Source organism: Erinaceus europaeus, chromosome 9, assembly GCF_950295315.1.
Source record: "Erinaceus europaeus chromosome 9, mEriEur2.1, whole genome shotgun sequence".
In the NCBI taxonomy this organism is placed as follows: domain Eukaryota; kingdom Metazoa; phylum Chordata; class Mammalia; order Eulipotyphla; family Erinaceidae; genus Erinaceus; species Erinaceus europaeus.
In genome coordinates, this window is record NC_080170.1 from 102,401,964 (window position 1) to 102,426,524 (window position 24,561).

Sequence of the window (24,561 nt, forward strand, 5' to 3'; positions counted from 1 at the left end):
ATGATCAAGAACAATAGGAGCCAAGAACAACCTCTTATGTAGAAAATAAGGAAGTAATCAAAGAATGAGGGCATGACAACCGGCACACAGGTCAGGCTGAAGGGCTCTGATAAATCAGGCTTCCTGGGAACAATTTGAAACTCAAAATAAACACTCATCTTCTTCTTCTAGCGTTTGCCCTTCTTCCGTAGCCAGTCAACACTCATAATGATACAAAACTCAATGGGTAAGACAGAAAGAAGTTCAAGAGTTCATGCTGATATAAATGAATGAATGAGTGAATAAGTGAATGAAAGAATAGAAAAGTAAATAATTCTTTATAGCAGAATCCCATCTAAAGGAAGGAAAGGATACAATCATAAAATCACCAATTTGTCAAGCAACCAGTAATAATGTACTGCAGAAACACTAGTGGATGTTAAAACTTACACTGCTGCTGAATGAGCCATTTCATTCAAATGCATAAAAATTTGAATCTCACACACACAACCTCATAGATGTAATAAGATTAAATGATTTCTTTGACAGTCCTTTCTAAGCTGCATGGTTGAATGTAATCATTAAACATAATACAAAACCAAACTGGGTATTATAGTATAAAACAATGTTGTATCAAAGACACAAAAGACTTAAGTTTACCATTATTTTTTTTAACTTTGGTTTTACTATATACTCTTAGTAAGGTTTATTAAAGTATATTAATTGGCAAAAATTGCAAACATTTGACATCTAATGGAAAATTTTTTTAAGTGTGTATATATACATATACACATATATCATTAAAACCATGATCACAACAGATAGAACCAACACCTCTAAAAAGCTTCTTTATGGCTCACTAATAGGGTCTAACTGTAGTTTTTGGTAATTCATTTTAAAGTAAAAATAAGACAAACATATGTTTATGTTAAATTTCAAGCCCAAGAACAAACATCTCCTCTGTTGGGCAGTTGCTTTCCAGGATCCTTTATGATAATCTACAGATTCTTCATGTTAACATTTAAGTTTAAACCTCAGTCCAACTTTGGCTCTGAGTCTCTTCACAGGTCTTTCTTCTGCATTAAGTATCAAATACCATTTTAAAAACACCCTAAGGCAATACTTACCATCTTATACACCTGACTGTCCATAAGACACTAAGGAAATACTTTGAAAAGGAATATATGTCCTTGCATCTTCCTTAAGAAATGCATATACTGTGGAAATTTTCACAAATGAAATCCACACACATTATTTCCTAGTCACAGCTTCCAACTCAGATAACAAGGACTCACAGAACAATAAAATAACCCATCTACTTTATCTGAAACAAAAATACAGCTTTAAACAGATAAAGATAACCAAATTAAGACTGACTGATGAGGAATGACATGATGTTACTTAGACTGAATAACAGAGTTAAATGAAGAGATCAAATATTCTGAGCAAAGGATTGAGAGCATGGTGTAATTCTAAGGAGCTGCACAAGATTCTGAATTGGACAGTATCAAATTGAAGATTCTAACAAATAATGAGGCACCACATTACAGCATCTACCGCATTTGGGTTATTTTTAAAGAAGGAGGAATTCAGCATAAACATCTTAAATCTGAAAAATCTTATATACTATTTCATTAGCCAATAGTGCCTATTATGCCATCATCCTTTTCCTGTTCCATTTGTATCACTTAATAAGATTAGATCCAAAGGGTTTTTTTTTTTTTTTTTTTAAAGTCTTGACCATGTGACTAACAACAGTCTCAGTTGTTTCTATCCATAGCAACACCATGGAACCATTAGCCCCTGAGGCTGCCTTCAGAGACTTGTTTCCATGACAACAGAGGCTATAATATTAACACTGTCTCAAAGAACACTACAGAAAACTGTAAAATTTTGTAAAATAACTAACTGTACATATTTTAAAAGCACTTTCTTTTTAAAATTCCAGTATCAAATTGAAAGCTTTATGGAAAATGCTTGAGATGACTTATTTGAGAGATTACTATTAATTTTCTTCACAGCTTTAACAGCATTTACTGTTAAAACCTTAATGTTGCAAATCAGCTTTTAAAACGTTATAAAAGATTTTCTTAAAAGGTCTGAAGCCTCATTAGCTACAATCATATGCATAATGGTTACTGCACAACTAAATCTATAACTGCAACACCTTTTGTTTTCATTCATGTAACATTAAATGACAAAACTGTATGTAGTGTGCCCACCTTTATTATATTCCTTTCTGCTTAAAATAGCTAGTTGTTTTTAATATGTGCCTGTGCATTTTGACTGAGATAGAAGAGAGAACTGTGGCTATTTAAAACATCCAGTTGAAAGATTATCAGCAGCTTAAAATGAAATGGCAGTGATGGTGAAAATAGGAATAAACAGTCAAATCAAGATTGGAGTGAGAACAGATTTATTATGAGTAATACCCACAATGTCCACTACAAATGATCTTTTTCACTATAGTGAAAGCAAAGGCAAAAAATATTCACAAGGTTATCTGAATATATATTTCCAACTTTTTTTCTCTCACTAAATTATTAATATGTTTTTCCTAGACTAAGGTGAAATTCCTAAAAAAGAAAACTGAAACCATATTACCAGGTGAGAAATACATCAACATGTTACACGAATAGGGTAAACTAACCTTACAATACATACAAAGATTTACAAGATGTAAACAAATTCATACCATAGTTGGGAATGAAATATATGAATTCTTTTATGTTGTTATCAATATCTTAGGTAACAAGGAAATGGAACTGTCCTTGTGCCACTGTTGGTTTAGAGGGACTTTGTCTTCTGGTATAGTTAACAGTCTTAATCCACGTTCCTTTAGAACCAACAATACTGTAATGAGACAAGTTTTTTGATCAAATATTAAATGAGCTACCTAAGATGGAGGAATCTAGGAGGGAGGAGAAAACAGGAAAAAATCCATAAGCTTTTTGAATGTATATAAAAAGAGAAAAATAAAAGTTTTATCAATTCTACTTGGGAACCACTGCTCAACAGGGATCTAGTCCACATGGCTCAGTTCCAATAACTTATCATGTCTTTACTCAAATATAACATTTGTTGTTCTGGCTGAAATCTCTTAGTTATTCCATGACCTCCTTACAAGCAGACTCGCAAATATGCATATTTTCTATTATCTTTCTCTTCACTTTTCATTCAGTGTACTACATATTTTAGTAAATGTGTTTATTATCTATTTTCTCAATTTAATAAAAGCTTTAGTAAAAGTAGGAATTCTTGTTTAATTTATTCCTGTATGTCCACTGCCTAGAATCACATAGCAAGCATTTAATATATATTGGATTATGAAACCATGTGACGGCCAAAATAGATCAATTTCATCAGCACTCCAAAATGACTTAGGAATACAATGTTTACATACATCCTTCCCTACCCTTTTTATGCTTTTACATAGCAGACAGAGCTAAAATATTCTTTCTCTGTGCATGGGCAGCCACTAGCAATAAGAATGCATCGAAGATATTCTACCATTTGAAGAATTTGGAGCACAAGATTTAAAAATGAATATTTTCTTCTTGTTCTCTATCTAGCAAGAACTAATTGCCTGAAAGTGTCCTATCTGAAAGTAAACATGTCTTGGGTCAAGTACTTTTGCTCAACTTTTTTTGCTTATTCCCTTTACAACTGTACTAGGTAGGAAGTAGATCTTACAGCTCATTTAAAACCCATGAAGTCCTCTCAGTTTCTAAATTGTGCCAGCCTCAATTTGGCCCCTAAGTTCCTACCCAAATAATAGTTGCTTCCTATGTTTATCATCTCTGTTTTACCCAAATGTTTCCATTTTCCCTCTCCAGTTCTCCAAACCAACTTTTATATTACATTCTCTCTGTTAAAGTAGTTACTACAGTTTCTGTTTTCCTGGGTGAACCCTGTCAAGGTTATCAATTCTTCGGCTAAAACAAAATTCTTTATTTTGTAGCTAGCTTGTTTCTCCATAGCTCTATATTTCTCATTTAAAAGGTCAGAACAGGGGATAGAACACGGACCTCTGGTGGTGGGAACCGTATGGAATTGTACCTCTATTACTTTACAATCTTGTTAATCATTATTAAATCACTAATAAAAAATTTAAAGAATAAATAAATAAAATGAAAAAGAGGTCAGAATGCCTTGTGAAACTGACTGATGATGGTAGTGTTGGTTATGAATGGTAATTATGATGACAGATACCTTACTACTACCAGGTATTTATAAAAAGTGCTCCATCTTGGGGGGGGGGGACCCTGAACAAAAATAGTCAAAATACTAAACTGGAGTCAAAATACTATACTAGTCAAAATACTATACTATACAGATGAATAGATGAATATAGTACATTTCTTATTATAAAAACTTATATAACAGGCTTTTTTTTAGTTCTTCATATCCCAATCTGCATCAAGGTATTGATGTTGTTTTTAATGTTGGTAGACTATTTTTCAGAGCAGTTTCAGGCTCATAGAAAAAACGAATGAGAAGTACAGAGCTGCCTTGTAGCCTCTGCACATACACACAAATGTAAAGCCTTCCCAACATAGACATTTCCCACTCAAGTTTGGGACAGCTGATAAGTCTACATCATTATTACACAAAGTTCAAAATTTGTATCAGGGCTCATTCTTGGTACTGTATATTCTATGAGTTTAAGCAAGTTTTTAATAACATCCATCCACCATCACAGTACCACACCTAAAAACTGCTCTGTGCTCTACTACTCATATTTCCCTCCTACCAACTTTAGATAAGATCAGGCATGTTCAGGGTGGTATAGCTGTAGACTCTCTTACCAACTTTAGTAACCACTAATCTTATTTGCTGTCTCCATAGTTCTGCTTTTCTCAGAATGCTGTTTAGTTTGAAGCGTAGAGTATGCAGCTTTTTAAATTGGTTTATTTATTCAATAATATGTATTTAAGGTACCATCATATGTCTTCATTTCTCTTTACCACTGAATAATAGTCCACTGCCTGAATATAACATTTCTTATTCCCATTCACCAACTGAAAGACAAACTGGCTGCTTCCAAGTATGGATAATGGTGATAAGATAGATAAATATCTATACATGTGAAGGCTTTCCTAAACATAGTCTTCATTTATTTGGGTAAGTAGTACTAAGAAATATGATTGTTGAATTGGAGAGTCAAGTTTATATTTTTAAAGGTTCTATAGCTATTATAAAATGATTTACTATTTGCTTTTCTAGAGTCATACTATATAAATGACTGGGTTTTAAATGTCATTTAAAAATATTTTTGAATAGGCAAATGTGTTCCTTATAAGAATTCTCACTATATTCTTCTTGTAAACAATTAATTTCTAAATCTGAGCAAATTATTTTTAAGTAGGAATTGAAACTTTGCTAAAAGCCACTATCTTACAACTAGTGTAAGAGTTATCTTAATTTCTTGTTAATTACTTCTCATACTATTTCTATCCATTCTCCCGGAAACAATCTTTCTATAACAGCTCACATTTCCAATGCAGTTTGAGAAGACTGTCTATATATTCTAGAGTAGTACACAAGCATTACACAACAGAATATAAGCAAAATCATTTCCTACAGGTGGGGGGATAAAAAGGTGAAAATCTATCATTTCAAAACACAACTATCATCTGGCATGACGGCAAATGTATGAAACACATATAGATAAGAAGGTTACATTATCCAAGATGAAGATGCTTTGACATGAATATTTAGATTTGCTGCTTGGTGGGAAGAGTTAGAAAATAAGTGGTTATAAATGGTACACCATATGCCTCTGTTTGCCTGGGAAGTTTGCATTTATGACTGTTGTCCCACTTGAATTATTTATAGTTCTCTTTTCCCATCAAAATTACTGCAGTTTGGTCGATAAGTTACACAATCACCCAAGTTAAAAAGAAACTGAATGAATTCTTTCCACTTCACTCCTTGACTCAACTGAGTGTATTTTTTTCTTCAGAGAGGCAAATGAGAAGAGAATCCTGAATTAGGGGATTAATAAACTCTGAATTAAATGTGATATATATTTCACAGAAGTTATAGTGGAGAATTCACAAAGAATAATATATATAGTCAGGTAATATTATGTGCTATGAAAAAAGGTAAAAAGGCAAAATGATGTTTATAAGAAGTGGAGCCTGCTACCATAGGATACAATCTGGGATGACACCCTGAGAAGGCAACAGATGAACAATCTAAAATATAAGAGAATACATCAACAGAATTTCTGGATCAAGAATGTTATAAGCACAAGGACCAAGAAGGTAAAGGCTGTGAGGTGACCACATACCTGTTATAAGAACAAGGTCAACATAGCTGGAATACAATGAAGAGGCTATAAGAAACAGAACTGGAGACACGGACATGGGTTCAATCACACAGGTCTTTTTCGTATAGTAAGAACAGATTTAGGACTTAAAAGCTGGAGGAGGGTAAGGTACTGAAATGAACTGATTTATATTCCATGAGGATGATTCTGTTTGCCAGGTGAGGAGCAAACAGGTAATAGAAAGAATAGAGATATGTAGACCAATTAGATGTCTACTGTTATAGTTACAATAAATTAACTATTTGAATTAGTAGTTGTATAAGAGGTGAAACAGATCATTAATATATCCTGAAAATGGAAACAAAAAGGTCTGTTACAAGGTTAAATATTTCTGACATATCAATTTTCAGAAATTTAATCCAAGTGGAGATACTAAGTAGGAAGCTAGATACATAAGTCTAATGTATAGGAATTATTTCTGGGTTAAAAATAAAATATTGTTGTTAAAGTCACAGGTCTGGATGAGATCACCTGAAATGTATGTAGAAAAAGACAGAAGTTTAAGTATAGAGCCTAGAAGCACTCTAACATTTAGCAATAGGAAGAATAGAATATTGCAAAGGAAAATGAGGTTGGGAATTTTCAGAATGTCAGAGTTCAAGAGTCCAGGGAGAAAAAATTTAAAGGAGGGAGTGTGTAAATTGTGTAAATGTCTGTGATGGGGCTAATTAGGTAAAAGTCTGTGGAGGGGTCACAAAACACAAAGACTGAGATTTGACAATGTATGCTCTAAAACAGAAATTTTAAGTTGCTTGCTTTACCAACAGGAATTACAGTGGGTATGCTCTAGTATAGAGGCATAGATGATGCAACAAAGAAAAAATTTCAGAAGTCCGTACTAAGGGACTAAGATCTACTACAGAATTGAAGGATGAGCTTTAGAAACACAGACTACTCAGTTATTTCAACATCTGAAAAAGAGAGTAACGCCATTAATTCAGAGTTAGGGCCAGAAAACCTGTATTGGAAATGTAATGTGCAGCTTTATAGTCAGTGTGGAGGAGGCATTCCTTCGTTGCCATTAACGAAGGTTGAAGTCTTATCAATGAAGTCACAGAAAGAGAAGAGTTAAGGGGGCTGGGCAGTGGTGCACCCGGTTAAGTGCACATGGTACTAAGCATGAGGACCTGAGCAAGGATCTGGGTGCCAGGTTGGAGCTCCCCCGGCTCCCCACCTGTAGGGAGGACACTTTACATGTGGTAAAGTCTATCTTTCTCCCTCTCTATCTCACCCTCCTATCTGAATGTCTCTCTGTTCTATCCAATGAAATGGAAAAAAATGGCCATCAGGACCAGTGGATTCACAGTGCCAGCACCGAACACCAGAGATAACACTGGAGGCAAAAACAAACAAAGAAACAAACAAAAAACAAGAGTTAAGATTATGGAAGGTGGGAGTGGGACGGTAGTGCAGCGGGTTAAGTGCACATGGTGCAAAGGGCAAGGACCGGTAAGGATCCTGGTTTGAGCCCCTGGCTCTCTACCTGTACTGGAGTAGCTTCACAGCCAGTGAAGCAGGTCTGCAGGTGTCTATCTTTCTCTCCCCCTCCTCTTTCCATTTCCCTCTATCCTATCTAACAATGAGGACATCATCGTCAACAACAACAATAATAACTACAACAATAAAACAACACGGGCAACAAAAGGGAATAAATAAATAAATAATAAAAAATACTATGGAAGGCAATGCTTATAGGCAAGGACCAACAAATCTGAGGAAGGCAGTAGTAAGAAAGAACATTTAAAGAATATGAGATAAAGGCCAGGCTTCTGGTCTTCAGAGAATAAAATAATCATTAGCAGTGGAAGTCACAAAGACTGAATGGCTGTAATTGATTGTACAGTTGTACAATCAATGAAGATGAAGTCTTAATATTACCATTTATGCCTCCTCTCACCCTTTACTTTTTTGGTCATCACTAAGGCTTTCCCACTCCAGGTCAACATTAAAAAAAAAAAAAAGGCAAAAACAGATAGAGACACATAAATTCACTACAGCACAAAAGCTTCCCTCTGTGGGGGTCAGGCTCAGACCTGGGTTGTCTCATGACAAAGCAAGAGCACTAAGCAAGTGAACTATCGTGCAGGCTATTTAAGCCTGTTTTTCTCAAGTAAAAGAAAAAACCCTAAAGACAGGGATATCCCTAGAGATAGGGATATCAAAAAACCGAGAAGTCAAAATTTTGGTTGGAGGAACAAAAGATTGTTGACTCAATGGATGGCATCTCCCACCATAGATGAGACCCTGTATTTGAGCCCTTGTACTGTCGATGGAACTGGTGAAGCTCCATGGATAATGGGGTGGGTGATAAGGTGTCCCTCCTTCTCTAAAAAATAATGAAGAGAAAACTGGGCCAGGGAGCCCACTCAGCAGCAATACTGCACATGTGTTAAGGCGCTGGGTTCACTCCTGGACTAGCTTAAAAAAAGATATTCGAATCCAGGGGGTGGCACATGCAGTAGAGCATACACATGTGCAAAGCCCCCAATTTCTGCTGCAGGATGGAAGCTTCACAAGCAATGGAGCAGTACTGCAGGTGCCTTGCCTTCTCTTCCACTCCACTCTCTCTCATGCTGAGTCAAATAAAAAGGGAAGAAATAGTAGTTGGTGGATGTGCTACACTGGCAACAAGCCTCTGGTGGTAGAAAATGAACAAAATTTTGAATGGGGACGAGGGTAGATGACATAATGGTTATGCAGAGACTCTCATGTCTGAGGCTCTGAAGTCCCAGGTTCAATTCCCTGTTCCACCATAAACCAGAGCTGAGCAGTGCCCTGGTTAAAAGAAAAAGATTGGGAGTCGGGCGGTAGCACAGTGGGTTAAGTGCACATGGCGCAAAGCTCAAGGACGGGCACAAGGATCCCGGTTCGAGCCCCCGGCTCCCCACCTGCAGGGGAGTCACTTCACAGGCAGTGAAGCAGGTCTGCAGGTGTCTATCTTTCTCTCCCCCTCTCTGTCTTCCCCTCCTCTCTCCATTTCTCTGTCCTGACAACAACAACAATAACCACAACAATAATAACTACAACAACAATAAAACAACAAGGGCAACAAAAGGGGATAAATAAATAAATAAATATTTTTAAAAAAAGATTTTGAGCAGATCACACAGGATACTGAAGATCATGAAAACTGATTTCAGGAATAGTAGACAGATCAAGATTAGGAGTGACTGGGAAATGCAAGTGATTAGGAAGGAAGATGAAGTATAAAATGTCATCTAATCTCATCTATATTTTCCAAGAGAGAGGATGTTCAATCATAAATATTCAATAAATAAATAAATAAATAATAAGCAAGGAAGTTCTACTTAGGTGGTCTATGGCACTATAAGTTACACTTTTGTGAGGACTTAAGGAGAAACAGTATTAGCAGGTTTTTATGAGAGAAAAAAGGTAAGATGAATTATCACTGATATGAACTACCTCACAGCTGTTCGAAGACTTTATGTGTATTAGTTTTTATTAATAAATATTGAAATCACCTAGTAGGTAAAATCTAGAAGCACAATGCTAGCAACCCCTCTGAATATAAATACTGATCACAGATTGTAACAGGGGTGAGTGCACTAATTATGCTAAGACAGATTGATATCAAATGACCCTACATGGAATAACAGAAGAAATACTGAAGTGAGGCTCTGAGGAGGATCTGGCAATGCACATGTCACTTTTTTCCCTGTAACTATTCAAAATTTTCAAGTATAAGTAATATGGTGCATAAACAGAAATGCAGCAAAGTGAAATAATTCACAAGAAATTCCTTTTTTTAAATAACCAGAACACTGCTCAACTCTGGCTTAAAGTAATGCCAGGAACTAAGCCTGGGATCTTGGCATCTCAGGCAAGAAAGTCCTTTGCATAACCACTATGCCATCTCCCTGGGTTCTTGATAATTTTAGAAACAAAACTAAACTACAATGTTAACTTGTAGATACAACCAAATGACAAAGAAGAAAAAAAAAAAAAGAAGAAAGAAAAAGAAAAAAGAAAAGAAAAGAAAAAGGAAAAAAAGAGATCACTTATAAGCTGTACAGTTATAATCACTGGGTGAGGAAACCAGAGGAATGGTTGGCTGCAGGAAGATACAAAGAATGAAGTGGGGCAGGGGAAGTGAAATAAAAGACAGGCTACTATGAAGAAGTAAAGACACTTGAGAAGGGAGAGAATGGATCCAATAAAGAGAGCTTTGACTAACTGCCATATTTAGAAGATCATGAATTAACAATTACTGTAACAAGGTAACTGAAAGAATAAATTTCATGTACATTTATTGAGCACCTACTATATTTTAGAAGCTGTGGGTCTTGTATAAGTTTACAATATGGTTTCCCATTATATACAAAACATTAATGACTTCAGAATAAGTTTCAGTCATCACAGTAGAACCTAGCACATCATCTGTTATGGACATAAATACTTCCAGAAGATAAACACTTAAATGACTGTACACGGAGTGACTTTAAATGTTATGCACAGGGACTATTTGGAAGGATATTAATGAGAACACTGACATTCGAACTAATAAAAACAACTCTCCAAACTAGTATTATGAAGCTTAGTTACAATGAATTAGAGCTTGTTATTAAACCTTAGAAAATATTTCTGACAACAGTGAAACTGGACACCTGGTAATCACTATTTCTATTTAAAAATCACAGAACTAGTCATTACCATACCATGTTCATAGGCATACAGTATATGCTGAATAAATTATGTAATTTCATTATCTGATTTAACAATTAGAAAAACATATTACATGAAAGTGACAGGCTGATATTCAGAAGTAAAAGCTAAAAATCTCTTATCTAATATCTTTCTCGAGATAAAATACACAAGTAATAAGAAAGACTAGAGGAAATGAAAAGAGATTTTAAAGAAATAAAAAACATGCCACTTGCCAACAGACACAAATGGTCTGAACCACAGGGGAGGAAAATAAAATTTTAAGTGGCTTTGCACAATCAATTGCATCGAGAGTTTGTATTAAAATTCTGGCTCTATTTTAGTGCATTACAACAGTGAGTTTTGGATTTAACTCTTAAGTAACTATAATGTAATTCTGTGGTTTCAGTAGTTTCATATATGAATTATTTTGGCTTGTCTTTTTATTTGTATTTAATTAGTAAAATATGTTATATTTCTGTAGTACGTACCTATACTAGCTTTTGAAGGTAGTCTATTTTTATTTTTGGCATAGGAGAGTATCATTTAATATTAACTTACAACTAAAAACCATGCCAACCAAGCATTAAGTTTTGTTTGTTTGTTTGTTTTTGTTTCTTTTGGTACATATAATTGTAGTAAAAAAAAAATCAAGCTAAATTCTTTTTTTTTTTTTAATAAATACTTATTTTATTTATTTATTCCCTTTTGTTGCCCTTCAAGCTAAATTCTTGGACAGTATTAATTTAACTAATAGCTAAATCAATCAATCTCTTTAAATAAATTGACTCTAAGTAACTTCAGTGCTACATTAAAACAACTGATAGCTCTCCCTATCCTACTAGTTCCATTTCTTTCAAACATGTATGAAAGATACACAGAATATCTTATATAACATATCTGATATTACTTTTAAATCAAAACTACCAAGAGACAAATTCCAGTACCTAAACAAAACAGCTGCTGATGTTTAGTTTATATCCATTGTGCTGCTTTGAATTATTTAAAAAGATGGCTTTAAAGGACTTAATTTTTAAAGGACCTAAGGTATGTTTGTATATTTTAATAATTTAAGTGTTATTAATGTCAAAGTACAAAAGCACTCATTGACTGCTTTAAAATTAGACCACTTCTCATTCTTTCATTTTTACTAGAGTTGAGTATCTATAAATGCTTTAAAATATGAACATTCTCCCACTCTTCCTTAATATCAAATAAAAGGTATTCAAACTGTTATTTTAATTTTTTTTAATTTGGGGGCACTTTCAGTGGTTGCCCACATCATTAAACTGCCAAAACCCATTTCTATACTGTGTAACTGCACAAGTTTACTGCTTCCAAATTAACCCAAGCTAATATATATCTCTTATGAAACTGGGAAGTCACTAAGTTCCTTGAAAAAAAACATAATTTAATGTAACTTTATGATGTAAGAATATACATCTTAGCCAACTGTATTCAATTTAATATATTCTCAAAACACTAGAAAATAAAAATACTTCAAATAATACTGTTTCTTTACAATAGCAATCTTCCCAAGGTTAAATGCTACATATCAAAAAAGAAGGAGGAGAAAGAGAAGGAGAAGGAGAAGGAGGAGAAGGAGAAGAAGGAGGAGGAAGAGGAGGAGAAGGAGAAGGAGGAGAAGGAGGAGAAGGAGGAGAAGGAGAAGGAAGGAGAAGGAGAAGAAGAAAGCAAAAGAGGTATTTTGGGGGTGGGGGCAGGTATTATACTTTATAGCATTTAACAATCTAAAAATTAAAAATATTAATTAACATTTTATGTATTAGTGCTTCTATGTTTTTAGAGAAGCTATTCAACATAATCTAAGACTGTTTTGTTTGGTATTACATAAGAACAAAAGAGAAAATATTTTTAGTTCCCTCTCGCATGCTACAAGACCTGCACAGAGGGACTAAAAACATACATTTCTGTGCACTCAAGGTCTCAGTGCATAAGTATATATTATTTAATGAAAAATCTGCATGAACACATTTTTGCAAAGCAAATATAAACTTAAGTATACTGAAAATAATTTCAACAAGTGGTATGTTACCTGGGTGGAGCTGGTGGCTACCGAGATGCAGTCAATAAAGCTGTGTCTTCGAGTGAAAAATGCAACTATCTGCTGCCAGCGTGAAGGCTCTGGCTCAGCTTGCAGTTCATCTGATGAGCCCTTTTTTGCCCAGTGTTTCTGCTTTGGGCCTACTGAGCCATGGCTAGAGCTAGTATTGCCTCCTCGGCTGGCGCGAGAGTACAGAAGTGTGTTGTTTCCGAAAATGTAATTCATCTCTGCAGCCCTGCAGGTGGTTTCCAAGCAGTCTTACTTCTCTACCAGCTGCTGAGTGGTGAATGATCGGTAAAAACTGCAGCTAGAATTACAGCAGCATCACTTGTAGATGAGGAAAATAAAAACCTTGAGAAATGATGCTTATTTTCTCTGTGATTTCTTCCCATGAAAAAGCTTGTTATCTTCCCTCTGTACCTGCTAGCTCTATGATGGCTGAGTTTATATTTGCAGACAAAAAAGAAGGCACAAGGTGGATTTCTTTCTCATGATTATTTTTTTCACCAGCGTCTGCAGGAACCAAAAGCTGTTCTTTTGTTAGCTGATAACTAGACGGACTGAAACCCAGGAAGTGAGGTCGTTTAGCAGGTAAAGAAGGATATTATAAACACTGGACTACTAAGACGTTTTGCATGAAGAAACCCTGGATTACCAAGTTTTAAACTCAGTCTGTAGTAAAATCCAATGGAATCTTCGCTGAGCCAAGATATAAATATTAACTGAATTAAAATATGCAAGGATACTCTGTCAACAATTCTGATTATTTAAAGTAATTTTACTAAAGGAGCCTTTGCTATTCACATATAAATTCCTGTACCAGTAAGGAACTTACATTAATTACTACTGATTATAAAGTTTTAAAGGTATTATCTACATTAAGCTTTAAGAATTTAATAGTAAAGGGTAATCCACTAATAAAGTAGTACACTGGCTTATAATATTTCATAGTTGAGTTTATAGACAACCCAATTAAATAGTAAAATAAATATTTGACTTCTGGAGTATTTGTTACAAAAACTGCTAAATTATCAACATTACCTCTTTTGTTTATCAAGAAAACTGATTTTTTTTTAATTACCAAGGAAACACGGTTTTTAACTAACACTATACTCCAGTTCACAAAAAATACTACTTGACTGCTAAATAGATATTGTTCAACATCTAATACCTGTGTCTATACTTCTCAACATAGTTACAATGGATGTTGGTTCAAGTACAGATGGTATCTCCTCCCCATCATAATTTTTAGTATTAAGGGATCTTTTAAAAAGTCTTTTAAATGACTTTATTTTATTTTTGCCAGAGCACTGCTCAGCTCTGTCTTATGGTACTAGGAATAGAACCTGGAAACTTGAAGCCTTGGGCATGAAAGTCTTTTTGTCATAGCCATTATGCTATCTCTCAGGCTCTCCTTAAGTGACTCTTAAGCACACACAAACTAACTGCCTTAACATTATGCTACATTAATATAAAACATATGATCATTAATAAATAATATATGTAGAGACATGCTACTTTTACTGACTGAATATTCAAATTTTAGTTGATATGGCCCTTCACAAATTCCCACCTCAGCCATGAATATTTTTTCATGTGGACAAAATTTTGCTTACCTATATGACTACCAGCACCAACTAAATGAAAAGCCTACTGGAAAGTAGCACTAACAAATTATTAGTTCCAGAGCTATGACAAATCCTGTTTAAAAAAAAAAAAAAGCTAATATGGTTTCTATGATCCCATCCCTAAGATACAGACACATACCCCCCAAAGGCAAAGATTCTCAAGAGAGCCCTTAAGAGTATGGTACTTTGCAACAGAGATCACAGCAGAAAGTTTTGTGCCTCCTCCAAGAATTATGCAGACTCCTAGGAGCTAGAAATTTTGTGGCCTAGATATTGGCAATAGAAAGATATGAAGGGGGTGGGGGAGAAAAGGTGTGTATGTGTATGTGGGGTACAGGGGACAAAGCACAAAGAATCCTGAGGAAAATAAAGCCCATTGGGAGGAAAAGCTTTTTTTTTTAATCTTTACTTATTGGATAAAGACATCCATAAATTGAGAAGGAAGGAGGTAATAGAGAGACAGACAGACACCTGCAGCTCTGCTTCACCACTCACAAAGCTTTCCCCCTGCAGGTGGGGACCAGGGACTCAAACCAGGTCCTTGAATATTTTAACATGTGTGCTCAACCAGGTGTGCTACCACCCAGCCCCAAGGGGCGGGTGAAATTTTATTATGGATGAAGTACTTAAAAAAATATTTGACTGGTCTATTTTATGTAATTGGTTTGATCCCCTAAGTCTGGTACTTCACGATGCAGTATGGAAACTCACGACAAGAAAAATAGACCTAGAACTGAAATAGATTCTGTCGTCCTGGATTAGTATAGATGAAGCTATCGAATATAGATGATCACCAACACAGCTCTCCAAGTTACAAACAGTATGAACAGAGGCAGAAAGGTCAGCCATTTCTGTATATGGATTCATTATTCTAGAGAGCCAAAGAGCTTGCAAATGAAGTAAAATTGACAGACACACCATTCTTTCCCTTGAGTACAGGGGAAGAATCCTCAATGTATAAATTTCCTACTCAAATATACTGACATAATGAAAATTGAAAAAGGCATTATTTGACTCTTTAGTCACTATCAGGCCACCCAATCAGCTGGGGCCCTATTCGGGGAGTCCTGAGATTCCCAAACAGACACAATGGGCCTAGACCTCAAATAAATCCCTCTCTCCATTGTTACCGGTCATTTCTATCAGGAATAACACCGTAGACCCCTCTGCTGGCCCCCATAGGACCTTGCCCTCAACTTGGATCAACAATGGTAGAGAATGTTCCATCCTCCAAAAGGAGGCTGGACAACATACTCTATGCTACACCTGAGGAAGATGGGTCCTGAAATTGGGGCAGCTTGGAATGTTCCTACTCATGACCACAGAATGTGAGCTCAGATCTACAGGGATGCAGAGGTCACACAGGCACCTAAGCTGAATATGGGCCCCAGACCAAATCAAATCAATGAGGTTTACAGTCAACAATATTTATAACCCTTTCCCATATTAGGGAGCTACTCTCTTCCCTGATCCAGCTTTCTGTCCCTTTTCCAGCCATGACATCACCTCCCCAGACAATAACTTAAATCCACCTGCATATCAGATTTCAGGCTCAGAGGAAAAAAAAAAAAAAAACAACTAGTATAGCTACAAGCCCTTTGAAATATAACTAAAATATGCCTACTAGTTATCTACAAAATGGAGGACCCCCCCCCCAACACTTCATCTGCACTATTCCAACCTTTAGGTCCATGACTGATTATTCAACAATTTGTTTGGCTTTGTGCCACCAGATTCCAGATGCTAGCATGATGTGGACTAGACTTCCCTGGACAGACGACCTCACCAGTGTGTCCTGGAGCTCCACTTCCCCAGAGCCCCACCCTACTAGGGAAAGAGGCAGGCTGGGAGTATGGATCACCCAGTCAACGCCCATATTCAGCAGGGAAACAATTACAGAAGCCAGACCTTCCACCTTTTGCATCCCACAATGACCTTGGGTCCATACTCCCAGAGGGATAAAGAATAGGAAAGCTATCGGGAGGGGATGGGATATGGAGATCTGGTGGTGGGAATTGTGTGGAGTTGTACCCCTCTTATCCTATGGTTTTGTTAATGTCTCCTTTTTTAAATAAATAAAAAAAAATTAAAAAAGAAAAAGGCATCATTTAAAAAATGTTCTGAAACCTGAGCTACAAAAATTTCATCCACTGCCCAGTAGCCAATAAATGCATATAAAACCTAGTATGTACCTAAATCAAACTCGTTGCAGTAGTTGGGTTGAGGCAACTGGTTTCTCACTAATCTGTTTAAATATGGCTTCACGCATGTAGCAGAGTTGAATTAAACCTACTTCCAATAAAATAAAATTTAAGTTCATTACAGAACCTGGAAACTCTTTGTTTAAAATAACATAAAAAAATGTGACACAGAGAAATGGAAGAATATCTCCTATTCATGGATTAAAAGTATAAATATTATTAAAATGGTAATCCTGCCAAAAGCAATATATAGATTCAGTGCAATTTCTATTGAAATCCCAATGACATATTTCAAGAAAATTGAATAACTTATCCAAAAATTTGTGGGAACTATTAAAAAAAAAACATGAATAGCAAAAGCTCTCCCAGAAGGGGGGTGGGGTGGGAATGGAGGTTATCACAATCCCTGAGTTCAGTTTATATTACAAAGCAATTGTAATTAAAAGTGTGGTATTGGAACAAAAATGAACATACAGACCAACTGAACAGGATAGAGCCAGAACTAAACCCACACATCTGTATAGGCACATTATATACAATAAAGGGATCAAAACTGCCAAAATAGGGAAAAGAATGTCTCTAAAAAATGTTGTTTTAACTGGACAATCAACCACTTGAAGAAAAATGAAACTAGATCACCAGCTAACACACTGCATTAAAATTAGAACATATATCACTAAAGTCTTTCAGAACCTTTACATTAAAGACATATTGGAGACTCCAACCCCTGGGCAAAAGAAACAAAACAAAAAAATGAACTATATCAAATTTATAAGCTTCTACACATCAAAAGAAAATTCCATAAGGATAAACAGGAAAAAGATATTTGCATACTACACGTCAGACAAGTAGTTGGTATCAAGCATTTATTAAAGAATTCATACGGCTCAACAAAAAGAAAAAGAACAGCTTTATAAAAACAATGGGTAGGAGACAGGAATAAAAGTTTTCTAAAGAGATACACAGAAATGCTCCAATTTACTCATCATTACAGAAATGCAAATTAAAACCACACTGAGATACCACCTCACATCTGTGAGAATCGGCTCCATCAGTAAAACAAGAGAAGGTAAGTGTTGGAGAAGATGTGGGAGTGCAAACAGGTGCAGCCACTATGGAGAACAGTATGGAGAATCCTTAAACAAATACAAATGGAAATACCTTATGATGCAGCAATTCCACTCCTAGACATATACCCAAAAGATGTAAAGGACTTCACTCAAATGCGGAATACAGAAAATCGAGGATACAAATGTGAAAAGGCGTCAATCTACGTCTAAGACTGTGGGAGAACTACAGTGGTTATCTATGGGGGGGTGGGAATGGGGACAAAGACCTTTGGTGACAGGAATGGTTAAAAAAAATATAACATGTAAGGGTAAATTATCAAACTGAGTCACTATTAGCATGCTTATTTTATTACATTACATGAAAATACAAAACAGTTAAAATATAATCAGAATAGAACTTCTTTTACTTGTTAATATTTACAAACACAGTCTTTAGGCATAGGAACAAAGCCCAGGATTAAGTAAACTTTTTTTGAAATTGATGAATGAGAGGAAAAACAATGTTGAAATTAAAAATAAATTACTAGAAAGCTAGTATAATATAATACATTATACAAGGTGTTTTCCTTATCCTTTTACCTTTATGATCTGACCTATTACATTACAAAACATAGAACTGTATTAAGACAGAACTGAGATGGTTAATAACATAGATTTGGTTGCCTAGAAAAATTGTGATCATATAGTCTATACAAATTCATTCTCTACGAGCACCACCTAGTGGCAAAACTGTACATAAACCAGAATTCTCACCTGAGCACATCAGGTCTATCTAAAAAATAAAATCCAACAATGTTTTCACACTGTTTCAGAGGTGTACAAAACAAAGTTGAGTTTTAAATTCTTATTATGAACTCATAGAGGGAAAAATTTATTTCTGTATCATATTTGAGCTAACAGCCATTCTTCTCCAAATCCAATCACTCACAATATTTGAAAAATTTAACAACTAAACTAGCTCAGGTGATTTCGCTTGATTAAATATTCTCAGTCTACTGAAGGAAATACGTCAAGGTTATGAAACACATTTGCTTAAGATAATTACCCATTTATACACTGTATTCTCTCTTTATTTACAGTTCCTCTAGACTATACTTACATTGTAAATACTAGCTTGGATATAATTTTCCTTGTAATTGAAAACAAAAGCAAAATAATGAAGCTCTTTATTTCCTCAATGATCATTCAGATATACCACACTAAAGCAATGTACCTATTATTTTCCATTTGATTCATCTAGATTTAAATCTAGGCTTTTTTTTGGGGGGGGGAGTTTGATTACTTTTGTAAGCAGTCCTCATTCATTTCATAGGAATCTTGACTTTTTTTATTAGTACCATACTACTATAAATTTTACTGCAAAATCAAAGCTTACTTTAAAGATTGTTATATACCACCATAATGCTGTTTCACATTAAGATTTTTATAATAATTCCAACTTCTTTAAACTATCCAACAATGGCAAGAAAGTTTTCCATTTCAGAGTTTTAAACCATAAGCCCATAATTATCTTTTCATGCCAAAGTAATCACAATCTTATCTCATTCATTATTTCAGTAATGAGAATCAGTACCAGCACCACAAAAACTTAATCGATTGTTTCACATAAGATTTCATGGTGGGAAATACTCCACAATGCCACTCATCAGTTCAGAATTAAGGTCTTACTTGTTCTCACAAATACTGACTACAACATAATGAACTTTCCTGCTTTTCACAATTTCATCAGATTACCGCCCTCCTACTCTATTTTCCCCAGTTATCTTTCTTTATTGAACTCATATCTTGTATACATTCTTTTAACAACTTGCATAAATGTTAACTTCTTTTTTCAGAATACTGCCAGAATTTTTGTGTGTGCGCTATATCATATTGTATGTATCTCTCAATAAAATGTTAACCACTGATGCCCAACAAAGTTATTCGCATAGATGCTTAATACTTGCCTGCTTAAGTGCACATACTGCTTGACAAAATATTCCATCAGATGATTTTTAGGTAAGCATTCATTAGTTCTAGCTTTTACTTTAAGCTTTTAATTATGATGAATGAAACAGTGCCCGGTTTATATTCTACTCAGAAAACCACTATTTAAAGGCTTTACAATTTACAAAAATAATCCATATACTGATAATAATAATAATAAAAATAATCCATATACTGGTTTAGATTATATGTATAATCTAAACCACAATACTATAAAAATGGTAACGTTCCCTGTATGAATTTTTAAAGCTACTAATACAAGTGAAGACACTGACATGAACTATAGTGATTTAACAAAACATTAATAGAACTGGATTATGCTATTACTCTTCCTACTCCTAATCTATCTCATTCCTCATAATTATTTTAAGAGATGCCTGCCAACTCTGGAAAGAGAAAGGGAGAGAGAGAGGCACTTTCCTGCCTATGGTTCAATATCCAGCACCACCATAAGTCACAGTTCACCAATGCTCTAATGCTGATCTCATCTACTACCCCCACTAAGACAAAATAAATGAAATGTAAATAAAGAAGCAGCAGTAAGAAATGACCCGAAATGAGTAGCTTTAATCATTCTTAAAATCCTTTTGTGTCAGAATATAGTCTGTCAAAAAATTATCAAAGAACTTTAAAAAGTACTACTTGGCATCTGGATATCCGTTGTAAGAAAATAAAACCTATTTTGCCTTCTTTAAAAAACTTAGTAAAAAATGAAAATAACAAGCATCTAAGATCATAAGTGTTCATCAAAGCAAGGTACAGATATACTGTGCAACATTATGTACCAAGTTTTCAAACATTTAACATGAAAAAAATCAGCCCAGAGGGGTGACGTTCAGCAGTGACACCCCCTCTCCCACATTCATACTTCTAAATAACTCCTAAATAACTCATAGGACAAATGTTAAAAAAAAATCATAAGGGAAATAAAAAAGCCTAACATATTAAAAAATGTGGACTTCAATAGTCCAGGAGACTGGCATAGTGAATAGCACCAAACGTGTATGAAGTCTTGAGTTTGATTCCTACTATTGCATATGTCAAGTAATACTGTAGTTTTCATGCTTCCTCTATCTTGTTAAAAATAAATAAAATCTTTAAAAAATACTGTGGGGTACAGTTTTCAAAGGAAAATTACAAACTCAAATACTACTGGATAAAGCCAACAATACAAAAAACAACCACCCTGAGAAAAAACTGCTACTACAAAAATTAGAGGATCACAGAATAGGAGAGCTGCACAACCAATAAATGTCTCCAACCTCAGTAGGTAAATGTACATTCAAATCATAGTGAGACACTATTTTAAGCACACAGCAATAACAAAAATAAGAATACCAAGTATAAAAAACCATTACATATTATTGTTGAAAATGTGAGTTATACAACTACTTGGAAAATGCTCTGGTGTTATTCACAAGTATATGTGTATAAATAACCTATGTTTTCTAATAGTGCTTCTTAGACTAGTAATAAATAACCTTGATCATAATTATGTAAGATAAATTATAGTATAAACATAAAATAGAAAATTTTAAAGTAGTGAAAATAAAGAATCTCAGAAACCTAACAACGAGCAAAAACGCAAGTGACATTAGAACTAGCACAACTGTGGGGCCAGGCAGTGCTGCACCTTGTTAAATGCTCACACTATAATAGTGCACAAGGACCCAAATTCGAGACTCTGGTCCCCACCTGTAGGGGGAATTTTCATGAGTGAAGGTGTTTCTCTGTCTCTTTCCCTCCCCTTTCAATTTCTCTGTCTCTATCCAATAATAAATAAATAAAAATATCTAAAAGAAAAAAAAAAAGGAAATAGCACAACTATACTTATCTAAAGGTGAAGATAGGCAAAATAAACAATATATTAATCAGGGATCTGTATTCTGTAGAACTTTGTAAGAAATTTGATAAATTCCAAATTCGGGATTAAAGTTATTTCAAACTGGAGAAACAAGGCTAAGGAATCAGGTTAACCCACATACTGGACTTCAAAAGTAATAATCTTCTTTTTCATTGTCTACTAATACTTAAACAAGTGTTTAAAAGTATTACAATGTGTGGTATTGGAAAAGTAAGTTATTTCTCTCACTGAAATTTACAGGCTTAAGAATAGCACCAATAGGGAGTTGGGCGGTAGCGCAGTGGGTTAAGCGCAGGTGGTGTAAAGCCCAAGGACTGGCGTAAGGATCCCAGTTCCAGTCCCCGGCTCCCCACCTGCAGGGGAGTCACTTCACAAGCGGTGAAGCATGTTTGCAGGTATCTATCTTTCTCTCCCTCTCTGTCTTCCCCTCCTCTCTCCATTTCTCTCTGTTCTATCCAACAACAACATCAATAATTACAACAATTAAAAAAAAATGAACAAGGGCAACAAAAGGGAATAAATAATAAATACTTAAAAAATGACTTCTAGCGGTTAATTTGAAATAGAAAACTTCATCTTTAAAAAAAAAATAGCACCAATAAATAAAATTTGTGTGTGTTTTAAAAAAAAGCTGATGTTAGGAAATTTCCTATGACTATCAAACCAGATTAAAAGAAAGAAAAATCCTACAGAAATAAAAAAGTTTAGCTGAGCATGACATGATCTATTCCAGTAATAAAGTACTAAATAATTTATAATAAAGTAAACCCTTATCTTACCTTTATAGGTGAAATATGAGAGTGAGAAACAAATCCATGGACATTCTCAATTTCTGACAGGTTCTTCTCTGACACTTGAACCAATTCTGGACCTATCTCCTCATTAGTGATTTGTGGGGATATGTGCTCTTGGGGAGGTGTATCTTCATCCTGATATCGGTATTTCTGAAAAGTAAGGAAAATTACTGGATATAGAGAAGTGCTAAAAAGTAAGTTCAAAACTAGTCAAGTATTCAATAATATGTAATTATGTAGAAGGTATATTTTATGATTTAACACATACAAATCTGAAACAGTATTCCATGTTCTATCTATGCCAACATTTCAAAAGAAAAAGAAAAAAAAGATTCTAGGGAGGACTTAACAATTATTAACATCTATGCACCCAATGAGAAGCCATTTAAATACATCAAACGTCTACAGCAATATATTAACAGCAACACAGTCATAGTAGGGAACTTCAACACCCCACTCTCTCAACTTGACAGATCATCCAGGCAGAAAATCAATAAAGACATAAGGGAGCTAAATGAAGAGATAGATAAACTAGGACTATTGGACATTTTCAGAATCATTCATCCCAAGAAACTGGAATACACATTTTACTCAAATCCACATGGGTCATTCTCAAGGACAGACCATATGTTAGGCCACAAAGACAGCACCAGCAAATTCAAGAGCATTGAAATCATCCCAAGCATCTTCTCAGACCACAGTGGAATTAAACTAACACTTAACAATCAACAACAGACTAGTAATAGTCCCAAAATGTGGAAGCTCGACAGTACACTTCTTAACAACTTCTGGGTCAAAGAGGAAATCAAGGAAGAAATCAAAATGTTTCGAGAATTCAATGAAAACAAAGACACAACCTATCAAAATATTTGGGACACAGCTAAGGCAGTCCTGAGAGGGAAGTTCATAGCTATACAAGCACACATTAGGAAACAAGAAAAAGCACAAATAAACAGCCTGATTGCACATCTTAAAGACCTAGAAGGAGAACAACAAAGGAACCGTTCCTAAAGCAACCAGAAGGACAGAAATCACTAAAGTTAGGGCAGAAATAAATAACACTGAGAATAAGAAAACCATACAGAAGATCAACGAAAGTAAATGCTGGTTCTTCGAAAGAGTGAACAAAATCGGCAAACCTTTAGCCAGACTCACAAAACAAAAAAGGGAGAAGACCCAAATAAATCGGATCGTAAATGAAAGAGGAGATATCACAACAGACACTGCAGAAATTCAACATATCATGCGAGGCTTCTATGAAGAACTATATGCCACCAAGCTAGAGAACCTGGAAGAAATGAATGATTTCCTAGATACCTACCAACTTCCTAAACTAAGTAAAGAGGAAGTGGATAATATGAACAGGCCCATCACAGCCAATGAAATTAAAAGTTATCAAAAACCTTCCCAAAAATAAAAGTCCTGGACCAGATGGTTTTACAAATGAATTCTACAAAACCTTCAAAGAACTAATATCTCTACTTTTAAAAGTCTTCCAGAAGATTGAAGACACTGGAGTACTCTCTGCCAGCTTCTATGAAGCCAACATCACTGATACCAAAAGCAGACAGGGACACAACCAAAAAAGAAAACTACAGACCAATATCTCTGATGAACATAGATGCTAAAATATTGAACAAAATTCTAGCCAACCAGATACAGCAGTATATTAAAAAGATTGTTCATCATGACCAAGTGGGGTTTATCCCAGGCATGCAAGGTTGGTTTAATATATGTAAATCAATCAATGTGATCTACCACATCAACAAAAGCAAGACCAAAAGCCACATGGTCATATCAGTTGATGCAGAAAAAGTCTTTGACAGAATCCAACCTCTCTTTATGATCAAAACACTACAAAAAATGGGAATAGATGGAAAATTCCTGAAGATAGTGGAGTCTATATATAGCAAACCTACAGCCAACATCATACTCAATGGTGAAAAACTGGAAGCATTTCCACTCAGATCAGGTACTA

The 24,561-nt window shown here is 35.0% G+C and overlaps 1 protein-coding gene across 16 annotated transcripts in view; it reads right to left on the reverse strand.

Moving 5' to 3' along the window:
- Positions 1 to 24,561, reverse strand: part of DLG1 (discs large MAGUK scaffold protein 1) — a 178,745-nt gene that overhangs the window by 95,571 nt on the left and 58,613 nt on the right. For 12 of the 16 annotated variants that reach the window (XM_060198474.1, XM_007517426.3, XM_060198473.1 and 9 more), the window contains one exon: positions 22,569 to 22,733. In XM_060198474.1, the coding sequence (XP_060054457.1) occupies positions 22,569 to 22,733 (165 nt within the window). Of the gene's footprint in view, positions 1 to 13,031; positions 13,590 to 22,568; positions 22,734 to 24,561 lie in introns of those variants that run through there. The other 4 variants (XM_007517431.3, XM_060198476.1, XM_016185718.2 and 1 more) reach the window with 4 other exon arrangements.